General features: G+C 31.9%; 1 protein-coding gene across 3 annotated transcripts; it reads right to left on the bottom strand.

Moving 5' to 3' along the window:
• Positions 1–926: 926 nt before the first annotated feature.
• On the bottom strand, positions 927–7958 carry HK1 (histidine kinase 1). 3 transcript variants are annotated; one of them, XM_088875129.1, is made up of 13 exons: positions 7549–7958; positions 6826–7068; positions 5924–6718; positions 5457–5704; positions 4637–4796; positions 4417–4543; positions 4228–4317; positions 3791–3985; positions 3526–3595; positions 3372–3414; positions 3008–3148; positions 1719–2783; positions 927–1498 (listed from the first exon to the last, which is right to left on the bottom strand). In XM_088875129.1, exons 1-13 carry the CDS (start codon positions 7744–7746, stop codon positions 1286–1288), a joined length of 3588 nt encoding a protein of 1195 aa, XP_088731255.1. In that variant the 5' UTR covers positions 7747–7958; the 3' UTR covers positions 927–1285. The 3 variants fall into 3 exon arrangements, with proteins under 3 accessions (XP_088731255.1, XP_011081472.2, XP_088731256.1); XM_011083170.3 differs by having other exon boundaries at positions 5924–6715; XM_088875130.1 differs by having other exon boundaries at positions 7616–7753.
• Positions 7959–13965: the final 6007 nt, after the last annotated feature.

Here is a 13965-nt window from a genome sequence, read left to right as displayed (position 1 = left end):
TTCAATATGTTTTAAGTTATAACACAACTACTAAAGTATTTTGATTAAGAATATAACATTTATCTTCTTACCAAAATAGAAAGAATCATGTTATAAATTTTATTCTATTGGAATTGGGTTGAGTTTGTGGATCCATAAATCGATTGACATAAATAATTGAGATAGAAGTTATAATCTTTCAACTTTATGTTGGATTAGTACTTCTCTTGAATAAGTCTTATTTGAAATAGTGATTGGAGTTTCCCATTTTATCTTGGGATAAAGACTCTTCTTAATAAGATAATACTAACTACATCTATAAATAGGGTACATCTTCATGAACATGGCATGTGGGTGAAATTTATCACTATTTATAAATTTTCATCAAATACGCTTTTCAAATGTTCTCTCTGTATATATGTGTTATTTTTAGAAGATTACCAAGAACTCTAGATTTAAGAGGTGTAAACGAGTGGTTTGTTTTATAATGATTTATGATGAAAATAGGCTTAAGTATTAAGAAAGATTGCATGAACTATCATCAAACTTAGTAGGTGTAATTCAACTGGTCTCTTTGAAACTATGTGGATTAATTGGTTTAAGCACAATTCTCAGACATCCGACCACTATGGTGATACTTGATTTTACAATTCATCGTAGCCTTGATTTTTACTTTCTTTATTTTAGCTTTCTTATTTAAAGTCCGATAGCTTTAATTCATCTTCACTCGATTGGGTTTAATTTGTGAACTTTGCTAAAATTCAATTTGCACTAGCCTATGTAGGCTATGTACTTCGTTTTGAAGCTCATCATTATGACATCACTATCAATTATAAATTAATAAAAAATATGACAATCAATTTTATTCAAATAAAAAATACATTGATTTGACATGACTAATACTAAAAAATATACAATAACTTTCATTCAAATAAAAAGTATACTGATTTGACATCAATCTCATCAATTACTCCAAACGTATTTTCATTTTCGCTGTACAAAACAAAACACATCTTTCCCATTGGAAGCCGAAACTTAAGAATGAAAATCACACCAATGGTTAGGAGTTTCCAATTCAACTAACTGGAAACAAGATCAGTATAAGAATTCTTTATTACATGTCAGAAACACACAGGATCAAAATTTTAAACGTTGGCACTACTCTATTTACAATTGATTCTCTGTTCCATGCACAAGAACTTTGGATTACCCTATAATTTTGTTAGTGTTTTGGTCCCTTGATACCTTTTCATTTATCAATCCTACAAAATCAAGCAGTGAAGCTTGTTGGATGAGTGGGGAGAGATCATGTTCCCCTTGTCAAGGAAAGGATGGTGGAAACCATTAGTTTGCAGTCAATTGGCTTTGTTAGGTAAGCATCCATACCGACTTCCAAGCATTTTGCTTCATCGGAAGACATTGCATGAGCAGTCAATGCAACTATTGGGATGTGTAGACCAGTCCTGGCCTCTGATCTTCTGATAGCTTTTGTTGCTTCATAACCATCCATCTTAGGCATCTGCACATCCAAGAAGATAACTTGAGTTGCTACGGTCATTAACTTCGCAACTCAACCGAATAACACAACCTTATATGAATACTACACTTCAGAATAGTAAAGATTGGAAGAAAAGAATACAGTGGTTACACCTCGAATTTGTGAGAGAAGGAAATAAAACCAAGTCGTCTTGACAGAGCATTAGGGCGGGAACACAACAGAAAATGATTTTTGAACTTACTTGACAATCCATTAGAATCAAGTCGTATGGCAATGCTTCGACATGGTTGGTTTTCAATCTGCCATCTTCAGGGAATGATTCATCACTGTATTCATATAGCCGCATCTTGTCTTTCAGAGCCTCAACAGCCTGAAGTCCGTCTCCTACAACAACTACTTTTGCTCCCATTTTCTCCAGCATTATTGTTGCAACTCTCTGGAGTACAGGTGTATCTTCTGCAAGGAGTATGCACAGACCCTCAAGAGATCTTTGTTCATTCACCTTATACGAGCATGCAGCTGCACCTTGATCTTCACAATTTGACTTAGTCAAATATTGTTCTTTAACTCTTGCTTGCACTAGATTATTCCTGTTAGTAGTATCGTGTAAATTTACATTAGCAAGATCAGAATAGTCTCCGAGTATCATGCTTCGTGAGAAAGTAGCCCTGGTTAAATTTTTGCTGGCTTTTTCTCCGACATGAAATGCTCTTTCCCTTGTACAGCTCTCATTCTCTGACTTTTCAGAATCATCGGAGCTGACAGAACCAGAGTGAAGAGCATCAATTTCAAGAAATTCATGGAACTGACCGTCTGCCGCAGGAGTTTGCAATGCAACCAGATTGTTTTCCAGCTTCACACTCCTGTGCCTTATAACAGCTTCAAAAATCTGAATCATTTTTGCTTTGTATAGAGGTCTGTTAACCATTAATAGATGGCCTCTTTTGCGTAGTTCTGCCTTGACAGTGTTGGAGGTGTCATGGTTTAAAATCCATGCAAAGTTGGCTCGACAACAGTATTTGTCTAGAAAATTGAGCTGTTGCTTCCATATCTCAGTACTCAAGTCCAGCAGTCCAATGTCAATAATTATGATGAAAACTGAGGTAAGGCAGCTATCTGCATTTTGTTCTTCAGTTTTCGGGCATTCCACCGGTGAATTTTGAGTATAAATTCTGGCTTTAAAGAGTTCTTGAAGACGTAGTGTCAGCTCATTCCAATCGGCTGTCTCGTGGGTGTACACCCCATTTTTCTGTAACCACTGTGTCATAACCAATCTAGTCATTCTACCATTAAGAGCAAGCAACACCTGCATTCAGCTTCAAAAATTAATAGTTTTTAGGACTTCTAAACTAATACAAATTGATTAAAATTCACATTTTTTAGGTTTTATGTCAAGGAGGGATAGCAAAGAAACGTGCAGCTAGCAGACTATCTTCATGAATAAAAGAATTGGTACTAAGACTTTCCTAAGTCATAGGACCCAAAACTTGGGAATAGAATCCTAATCTTTGACAGTAGTGTGAGACTCACAGTCAGATTGTGCTTTTCCAAGTTTAATTGGTTATGCTGCTTTGTATGATCGGCTGGTGCGCTGAGTAGCAGATATAGTCGCATCAGAGTTCCAGGTCCACTCTTCTTCACCACTTCGATTTCTCCATTCATCTTGTTCACCTGTTAAAGATTCCAACATCATTAGATACAACCAAGAGAGTCGGGATTCAATAATTTATTGTTTATTTGCAGCTCTGTTTAACAGCAATGCATTCACTTATTTATAGATTTGGAATTCATGAAATCGAGAAAAAATGAATTGTACTCCTTATGCAGTTCATGGAATCTGTTTCCTTAGATGGTTGTTATGAATTCCAAGATTTATCAACCATATTGAACTCACCAGGGTTCGAACAATGCACAGGCCTAGACCAGTGCCACCATGCCTGAAAGATATTGTGATTGAAACAATCAAAATCAGATTCCTGGGAAGCTTCATTACTCGATGCATGGATCAATTGATTATCTCGAAATAAGATTAACTATAAGTAGCTTACAATCGAGTTGTTGAGGGATCAGCTTGCTCAAAACTTTCAAATACTGATTCCCATTTGTTTGGATCAATACCTGAGGCCAAAATGAGAAAAGCTGAGTCGTAAATTAAGCTGGCAATACACGGTACTCAGCCAACTATTGTTGTTGGGATGTGCTAATATCTTTCATGCATACTGATAAACACAAGTTCATTCACATATCCACACATACTCCACATAAACACAGAAATGTTTAGAGAAGGGCAAGTTATTGCTGTAGGGTGCATACCACAACCAGTGTCGTCAACTTCAAACCAAAGAATCATTTTGTTATCTTTGGTGGAGCATATCTTTCCATGGCTTGCTTCATGTTTCCTTTTCAACTTTTGTGCACACCAGGATTCCTTTGGATTGAGGGAAACCTCCCTTGTTTTACTATCGGTGTCTGCAGTCTCGCACCATCCACGCAGAATGATGTATCCAGCTGCCAGGAGCAGAAACTTTATATTCCTCAGCTTGTTTGTCAAATTGATCTTATACATGCATGTATTCCTTGATGGAGGTCCTCCCCCCACCCCACCCCCAAATTTTACAGTAACAAGATAATGATTTGCTTCAATGGATTCTGCGTTTCCTTTACACATATAATGAATGAAGAATTTGACCTTCACCATTCTACTATAAGAGCAATATATGTAAATCTATCAGGAAATTAATGGGACTTACAGGTTGTGAACTTAATAGAATTGCTAATCAGATTGGCGAAAATTTGAAGAACTCTACCAGAGTCTCCTTGGACTACTTTTGGCATATCGTCTGTAATAGAGAAGCATCAATACTAGCACATTTGAACAGATCAAATACACAACTTCAGTGGTTGCTAGAGAAACATACGAAAATATGTGCAGATCGTACCAGAGAGATCAAGAACAGTTTCTACATTGTGGTTGATACACTGGACAGAGAACATGTCAATGAGCCCTTCAAGTTCTCGACCTAAGTCAAACTCAGTTTCTTCCAGTATCAGTTTTCCTGATTCAACCTGTACAGGATTTCAGATGGCAACATATCAGTAGCAAAAACAGTTTTGTTTCTCATAAAGATCAACCAGGTAGTATTCTGTAACATCTCTTACCTTACTGAGATCCAAAATGTTGTTGAGAAGTCGGAGTAAAGCAGTGGAACATTTACGAATTTGGGTAATCATAGCATACTGTTCATTTGTTAGACAGTTATCACTCATCAGAATATCCAGCAACCCAATCACCGCAGCCATAGGCGTTCGAAGTTCATGGCTGACAACACAAAAGCAACAAGTATATCTTTTCACACTCTAAGGTGACATTCTCTATATCTTGACTATTACCCTATACCTATAAAATTATGTTGAAAAGAGGACAATGCACAAAACATATGTTTGCTATCTTAACTGAACCTTTCTAAGTAGCACATGTATGAACTGCATTCATTTATGAAATAATATGAGTTATCTGTGGGATGCCAAATTTATACTACATAGCTATGGCTGTCGAGGATTTGGTGAGTCAGAGATTGACCAGCTGAAGAACAAAATCAGATACAAAGATTTTCATGCTGTAAGGATTGAATAGTGAAAAGTTTATACTTAATAAGAAAGACAATATTGTTTTATTTCTCTTATAAATACGCAAACCTTTTGACTTTCCTCTTCTATTACCTAATTGTGTGTATTTTGGGGAGAGAAAAACGCAATCACAAATTTATAATATCTAATCAAGTTTTCTATTATGGGAAGTATTATGTTGAGGTGAAACCTTTTTCCATCACAAAATAAATAAGAGACATCATTGAGACCTACAGAAGAGAAGCACTATTGCTTGTCATCAAACGACATAGAAATTTACAATAAAGCATATGCAATTAACAATCTCTCTTTAGTTGCATACTTGCAGCTAAAAGTTAAGAGTGATACTCACCTCATGTTTGCTAAAAACTGACTTTTGTAGTTGCTTGATGCCTCTGCCTTCCTTCTTGCATCTAATTGACTTATCAGTGCTGCCCGTAGTTTCATCTCCTTTGACACTCCGTTTGTCAAAACAAAGATGCAGAAGCATCCAACCAATAGGATGCATACTGATGCCGATATTAATATCATTAGAGTTTTGAAAGCTTTTCCGTCTACCTTTCCCATTATATATTTCCTCGGTATGATGATAACTCCGACCTGCAATCATTTGCTTGTCACAACTAAGGCCACCAAACAGCAAACACTAGAAAAACCGATGGCAAACTTCTGTATGTGGATTTTATGAAAATGACAAACAGGATTCTCATTGGATATTATTTCACCATCTTCCTAATGTCAGTAACCAAAAGCCATTGGTGGCAGAGAGAAAGACATCATCTTAGCACAAAAGAAGTAGTTTGGATAAACAAGACTCACCATAGGAAGTCTCTTTAAGTTCAGGAAAAAGGAATCGATATAATATAGCTGGTTCCCAAGCCGTGCATTCTCTATATGAACTTCTTGACTAGGAGGAAATTTGTTGCCGTATACTTTCTGTAAACACTCAGCTCCAGAACGTATCACATTATCCTCAGAATCAACTGCCATAATTAGCTTTGGCCCTGTTGTCGAATTCTTCAGTAGAGGAGTATTTGTGGACGTTGCGAGCAGCCAACCCTCTTGAGACGTTAAATATATGTGTCCACTGTGAAATTCAACTAGTTCTTTCATCAATTGCCCTACGCTGTAAAGAGCAGTAGTAACACCCACAACAGCAACTATGCTCTCATGGGACGGATCCCAAACCGGCAATGCAGCAGAAAGAAGTGGTGAATCAGTGTATTTGCTTACAGCAATATGCCATGATGCTGTGCCATCAGGGACCTGTGAAATTCCAGCAATATTGATCAGCTCGTCTGGTGGGATTTCTGTTGCTTTTCCAACTTTCTCGCCCGTCTGAGGATCCAGAGGTTCTCGGTACCAGATTGCAGATGTATTGCTATGTATAGATTGATCGTTCCATCCTTGATGAGATGACAGCAAATTGACATCATATGCTCCACTTATTGAATAATTAAAAAGGTCCGAGTATATGTAGTATGTATTGTTGCTCCTGTGATTTCTATGGAAAGCCTGGACAAAACCATTTCTATAGTTCAGAGTTATTGAGTTGAGAGCTTTGCGGCTTGCAAACAATGCCCAAGTTACGTCCCTCATAACTTCATAAAGCTGCTGAGAATCAAAGATATAACCGACTATGGTTAGTATATAAGGGAAGAACACCATGAAACAAATAAAGCATCAAACTTCTAAATTAATAAGACATCTCCATCTACAACCTCAACTTGCTCTGCTTGATTGACAGGTCTGTTATACCGCCTAATGACCGACTCGGAGAGCTTGACCTGAGCAGTTGCAACTTCGACAGTAGAATTAAGGATGTTCCACATACGCAAAATGGGCCGCTGTAGAAGTTCGTGTCGAAGTCCATATGCCAATGTGTTCAGTGATCTTTTAGTATAAACTCTTGTAATATGCCATGTCAGTAAAGTTAACAGGCCTATCAAAATTGCCAGCATAACCTGCACAAACGCATCAAAACCAAGCATATATCATACACCTTGGACAAGGTCCCTTTTATCCATGATGTTGGAACAAAGGAACAAAAGAATAGATACTCTCAAAGAAGTTTCTGTAATACTAGTAAACACAAAAAAACTCAAAGAATGAAAGAAAATGGCAAAGCGACCACCTCAACTTTTAAGAAGAAAAGCTCACTAGTTCCCATGGCAGACACAAAACACAGCCAGAGAGACAGGAGATTAGCCTTAAGGAAGCAAGAGAAGTAACTTTGATGGACCCAATAACTCCCATCTCAAGTTTGGCTCATTACTGATTCTATAACAGAACAACTTACACATGAATTTTCTATCAAGATTCCTCAATAAAATGGAAAATGAACAAAACAAACACAATAGTCGTACGAGGTGGTTGCCACTTCTAGGTGCATGATGCTAATGCAGCTTAACTTAAAGATGGGCAGAGGATCAAACTTCACATACCATGATGGCAAGACGAACAACAAAAACACTATAGTATGATGATGAAAGACAAACGCTACTTTCATACTGAATCTCTTCTTCTTCCACATCTCTATGGGAAGGCCTCCTACTGCAAGGAGGGATGACGATTCTTGCTTTGCAACTGGTCAAGAGCTGAGAAATTCTGTTGAAGAGTAGTCGTGTATGCAATGATCCCATTGGTGCAAAGTCAGATTCAGAGCTCCAAAAATGGGGTTGTAATTGGCTTAAAAACAGTGCCAATCTGCTTCTTTGCCTGTGCAAAAAGAGAGAAACTTGTTGAAGAATTTGAAGAGAGAAAGAGAGAAAGATCAGTGGAAGAGGAGTATATGGAATATAATATTGGAGTTGCAATGTATCATTGTCGATTCCCACTTTATTAAGGCAGACTGTGTTTGTGTATGTGTTTGTGTTTGTTTCACAAGTGGAGGTGCGTGCGGTCTTATTCACTTGTTCCTCATCCAAAATTCCTTTGTTTTTCACTGTTCGATTTTCTTACCGCCTTTCAATTCTTATTTCAAATTCTATTTTATTTTTAATTTTATTTAATATATATTCGTACTAATCGTCGTGCTACATTATTCCTGACTGCATAATAAATCATCTTTCACGTTTTAAAATATATTATAAATAAAAATAATATATATTAATTGGGTAATAAAGATAATGTAAGACGTGGGAATAAGTTAATTCGATCTACATTTAACTAGTGATGTTTTGTGAATAATAATTAAAGATTATTATATTTTTCATCCTCGTATTTAACCAATTATTTATTTTTTGTCCCCAAAAATTTTGACCCGCGATCACATTCTTTAATAATTTTCATGGTAATATAAGTTCGGACATCGAGTTTAATAAATATATAAAGTGAGAATGGAGGTAAAACGCAGTCTCTAATATTGAGAAATTAAAATAAATAAAACATTGTTAATTCTCATTATATTGTTGATCGAGAGATATAACTTACTCAAGCATCAAAACAATAAAATTATTCAAAAAAAAAACTATTTAATTATTGAAAAATATTAATCCTATTTATTTGGTGCTCTTCTTTCAATAATATTAAAATATTTTTTAATTTTATTTTATCTATACTGATTAGTAGCATTCAATTTTAGTTAGTACTTAAAAGAAAATAATACATGCAGCATTAAAATAAAATAAAATAAAAACTATTTAACATTATGAACTCATTATTGAGATTGATACCCTTAGGTGTCTATTTTTTGAGCCCAATCACTATATTTAGTTTCATTTTTAAGTTATCTCCAAAACAAGTTAAAACATACCCAATATTCGCTATTATTCAGAAACACCTTATCTAGGTGTTTTAAATTATTTTAACATAAATACATACACATACATAATATATATATATATAACAGACATGATTTGACAATAAATTAAACATACTATACTTATTTTAAATTATCTCTAAAAACAAATCCAAACATACATACTATCTCTAATACACACTTATTTATCTTTGTTTTTCTATCTCTATCTCCACAAAATACAACAGAACACTTAGAAAACGAATCCAAATATTATGAATATATCCAAAAATCCAAACTATTCTTCACTCAGCTTACTACTTGGAGGACATTTTATGTGATTCTTGCTTTAATTTTTATTAAAGCAGTTGTCGACTTAAACATCAGAGTGACAACTCATATTCTATGTGTTAGTCAACAAGAATCTTAAAATCCTAATCGGTCCTTCAACATTGTATGATGCTAATAAACTCTGCTAAACATCAAGAATTAAAAAATAAATAAAAATTATTGATATAGAGATATAATTAATAAAAATATTAAAATTATGATTTGATTTTTTTTTATTTATGAAATTTGGTAAATATTTAAGAATGATGAAGTCCAGTTGTCATATGAAGACCTCATTAATAACACATATTGCATTATTGACCAATAATAAACAAGTAGTGTGGAGTGTGGATGGAGGAGGCGGTTCAATTTTGTGAAGAAAAGTGAATGGGGCTTCAGTGCTACGCAATGCATGCAAACATGGACCATTAATCATCCAACACCATTGGTTTCCTTGATTCCATTCCTATCATCATCATGCCATTAACATTTTGATTCCTTAACCCGACACCTGTTTATCCTAAACAAACCCCAATCCAAAGGAACAACATAATCAATTCTTTCTCTTCAAACATTTCTCTTCTTTCTTTTTTATTATTTTAATTAAAATATTAATTGCATAATTCCATCAATATTTTAAGTGTAAAATACACTTTGCCCCCTAACTATTCGTTATGTAATAATTACCTCTCTAAACTAACAAATGTAATACGTACCCCCTTTGTTGGACAAAAATGTCACTCATGCCTTGAATAATTATAATATTTTTAATAAATTTTAGTATTTTGCACATTAAATTATTTTTTAATTTATTTTTTTAAAAAGTGAAGAATTTATATTAAAAGTGGAGTATAAAATAATATATATATATATAGTAGATACACAATAAATATAATATAACCAAGAACTCATATATGCTTCTTAAAGAAATTGACAAATATATATATGCTTAACCAAAAGTTAAATATTTTTAGATAAAAATAAATAAATATATTTTATCATATTTTTTTAAAGTATATGTTAAAAAATCAATGTTTAATTATTCATTTTTATCTAAAAGAATAAATAGTTAATATTTTTTTTTCTCACCAAATTAATAAAAAATTTTCATGAAATTTTTTTTGTGTGTTTATTGTACTCATTTATTAGTTAACTTTAAGTTTGTAAAAAAAAAAAAAATTCAACTATTTAACTCACTATTTATATTTTACTTTATTATAAATGAAAGATAGTTTTTTCAATTAATTTTTTTTAATTAAACTTAAAATGCAAAATTATTAAACAAAAGAAATCCTTTGAACTAAATATATATAATATAAGGGCAATATTGTCTAAAAAATTAATTGTGGGGTAAGTGTTACATAACGAATAATTTAAGGAGGCAAAGTGTATTTCACCCATATTTTAATAAATTAAACAATATTCCGATTTGATGGATACATTAATATAACAAAGAAGAATAAAATGAACTATATATAATAAACTCATATAAAGTAAGACAAATACAAACACACTTAATAGAACTCGAACACATTACCTTAAATTTGTTCATGAAATCAGTATAGCAAAAAAAAAAAAAGAATTATTAATAAATTCACATAAAATAAAATAAAAGATATTCGCACATTAAATAACACTCTAACCCATTATTTTAAATTTGTTCGGTCTTAATTAACGTAAGGTGTTGTAGATTTACATATGACCATTTGTCCTCATCAAGAACTCATTTATAAATGTCTCAACCCCTTTGCAAAAAGCTCCTTTTTAATGTCTCAACTCCATTGGTAAGAGTAGAGTTGTTATCCCAACATGTTTGGTACTATATATAGTGCTAATTCCCATGCTAACAAACAAATAAATATGGGCTTATACACATGTAAATTTAATTATAATTTACTCTATGTATTAATAGAAAAGTGCAAAAAAAAATTTTATAAAAAAAATAAAGCACAAAAATCTCCTTGTGATTTAAAAATAATACGATTTACCTCCCTCCGTCGATTTACAACATGAGGTAAATTATATCATTTTTTAAATCACAAAGGGGCGAATTGCACTTTATTATTTCACAAGGACTTTTTTGCACTTTTTCATTAATATAGGGAATAGTTTGCACTTAACCTTTTAATTCATCGTAATGTTATATAAGCTCACTTCTGAATTTTCTATTTCAAAATATATTATATTTTTTATTTTATTTAATATATATAGATATGTTATGTATATAAAAATTAAATTATTTATTATATTTAAAAAATATAAACACACAATGCACACATATATATTATATTATATAAAAATAATAATAACATTTGAAATAAAAAATTAAATCCGAAAGACGTTTCAAAGAGAAAAAAGATTGCGAAATACTTTGGTGTGAGAAAAGTAGTGGAGGTGCTTATATTCCAATACTGAAGGCTAGCTTCATCGTCCAATAATTGCACGTTATATTATTAATATTTAATATTTAATAATAATTATATATTAATTTATTAATATCATATAATTATACTTATTTAATCATTATTATTAAAATAAAATGATACATACTATTAAAATATAATAATATATTTTCATATATTGGTGAGATCAGATGATAGGCGTCATTGACGCGTAATTACCTCAGCAAATGCACACATCTATAAAAGCGTGTTTTTTCGTGGTTTGACTTTGCTTTGTTTCATCCTCTAGAACACAACTTTAGTGACTCTATTCCACGCATCCGTACAATTGTGTATGGTCTAATTAGAATGCACTATGTACATTAATGATAGGTACAAAATGGAAAGGGGAATTGTATCCACCAACCCTCTTCCATTTACAAGTCAAATACTTACACTCTCATAAATCCTCTACTTGGAGATATATATCATGGACTAAATTATGTTGATTTTTTTTTTTTTATCTTTTGGGTATAGATAATATTAATATTTTTTTAAGTTAGGTTTAAATATACAAATATTTTTTTATTTTTTTTAAAATTATAAATACATCTTTTGAGAGAGTCGGCCAATGTTAGTGTAACGTTCTTTACAGAAATTTGTGTAAGTTTTTTACACCGAATAAAAGTGTATTTGTAATTATAATTAGATCTTCAGTATATATGTGTCATTTAATTGTTTTTAGTGACAACTTTTATGCATATTTGTTTGTTACTAATTCTTGTTATATAATAACAATATTTATAAAATAAAGTCACTATAATTAAAATTAAAATAAAAATTCTTGCTGCTAAATATATATATATATAATTAGTATCAATATTATAATTATCATTTTCTTTCTTTCTTTTTTCTTTTTTTTGGTCGCTAATCTTTTCTTTTTTTGTAGTTATAAGATCATACATTTTATAAAATACTTTTAAAATTTATAAGATGTCAATTTCTATTTTAAGAATATGTTTGCAAGTGTTCTTAATTAGTGTCGCGTTTGTTAAGATTTTAAAAATAAGTTAAAAATTTTAAATTAATTTTTTTATAAAAAAATATAAGAATTTATGTGTTCCCCATCTTATTTTTATAGTTTTTAAACTCTTTATCCAAAAAATTTATCGAATATTTTGTAACACCTTAATTATAAAGTTTCCAATATTTTATAAGACAGTTTTAAAGACTTATAACCCCACGAAAACCCCTCTAAATCTCTACCTTCTCAAGCAAATTGGGTGGAAGCATCAGAATAATTACAATATTTGATTATGATTAATTGCTATAGTTAATAATAAATAATGGTAGCACATAATTATTAATTACGGTCACACAATAGTTGTTGGTCGTAGTTTTTGCGAGGATGGTTAAAACATTTGCTATGGCTAAAAGCCGTGACTACTAACTTTTTCATGGTAAAGAAAATAGTTTTTTGTATCGATTTTATTTAACTGTAGTTAATAGTAGTCACCTACCATGATAATTAGTCATAGCATCTAATATTGTAATCAATAGTAATTTTTTTTATTGGAGTAATTAGGCTAAAAAATTAACCAAATTACTTGATATTCGATTGAAATTGATCTATTAAAGCTCGTCTAAACTCAATCTGTTAAAGTCAACAAACCAACTTTGACCAAAAAAATTTATTCGACAAACTTTTGAACATGGTTCAAGCTCGATTCGATTAATATAAATAAGAAAATATGCATAAAAATATTAAATTATTCAAACTCGATGCGTGTTTGATTCAGTTAAAACTCGTTTAAGCTGGATTAGATCAATAATCAAACAAAATTCAACTACAATTCTTAAAGTTCGATAATTATTCAAATAAATTTGAACAATGATGCATTCGATTCGATTCGAATCATTTGCGGCCTAGGAGTAGTAATAAAAATAAAGGGGCCGAAAAAGTGAAGTTCCATGACAACACTATAATATAACAAAAAATACCATACCTAATCAGCCACAATTGTTTAACAAAAGAGATGAGTTTAAGCACTGACATGATAAACATTACTTGATTGTTTATAGTAACAATTAGTGGTACAAATTAACATATATACTTGTACATTGTCACATCCCACGCATATATAGTCCTTTTTATGATGGGATTATATATACATATATATATATATATATATATGATATCCAAAAGGGCACTACTGATGAGCAACTTTACAATGTAAAACCCTAAAAAACTGTATGCTAACATCTGTCCCTTTCTCTCTTAAGTGATTGATTTGATTATTGTTTAGAACTTTGTGTAGTAATGGAGTGAGCATATAGGAGAATCACAAGGGATCCATTATACTTGGCTGCCTGTTCATACCTACATTACTTGATGTTTGTGCAAGAATTGA

This window comes from Sesamum indicum, linkage group LG1 (assembly GCF_026168435.1).
Source record: "Sesamum indicum cultivar Baizhima isolate 11 linkage group LG1, ASM2616843v1, whole genome shotgun sequence".
Lineage (NCBI taxonomy): Eukaryota > Viridiplantae > Streptophyta > Magnoliopsida > Lamiales > Pedaliaceae > Sesamum > Sesamum indicum.
The sequence above is the reverse complement of the archived record's forward strand: the minus strand, read 5'-3'. Positions and strand labels throughout refer to the sequence as shown.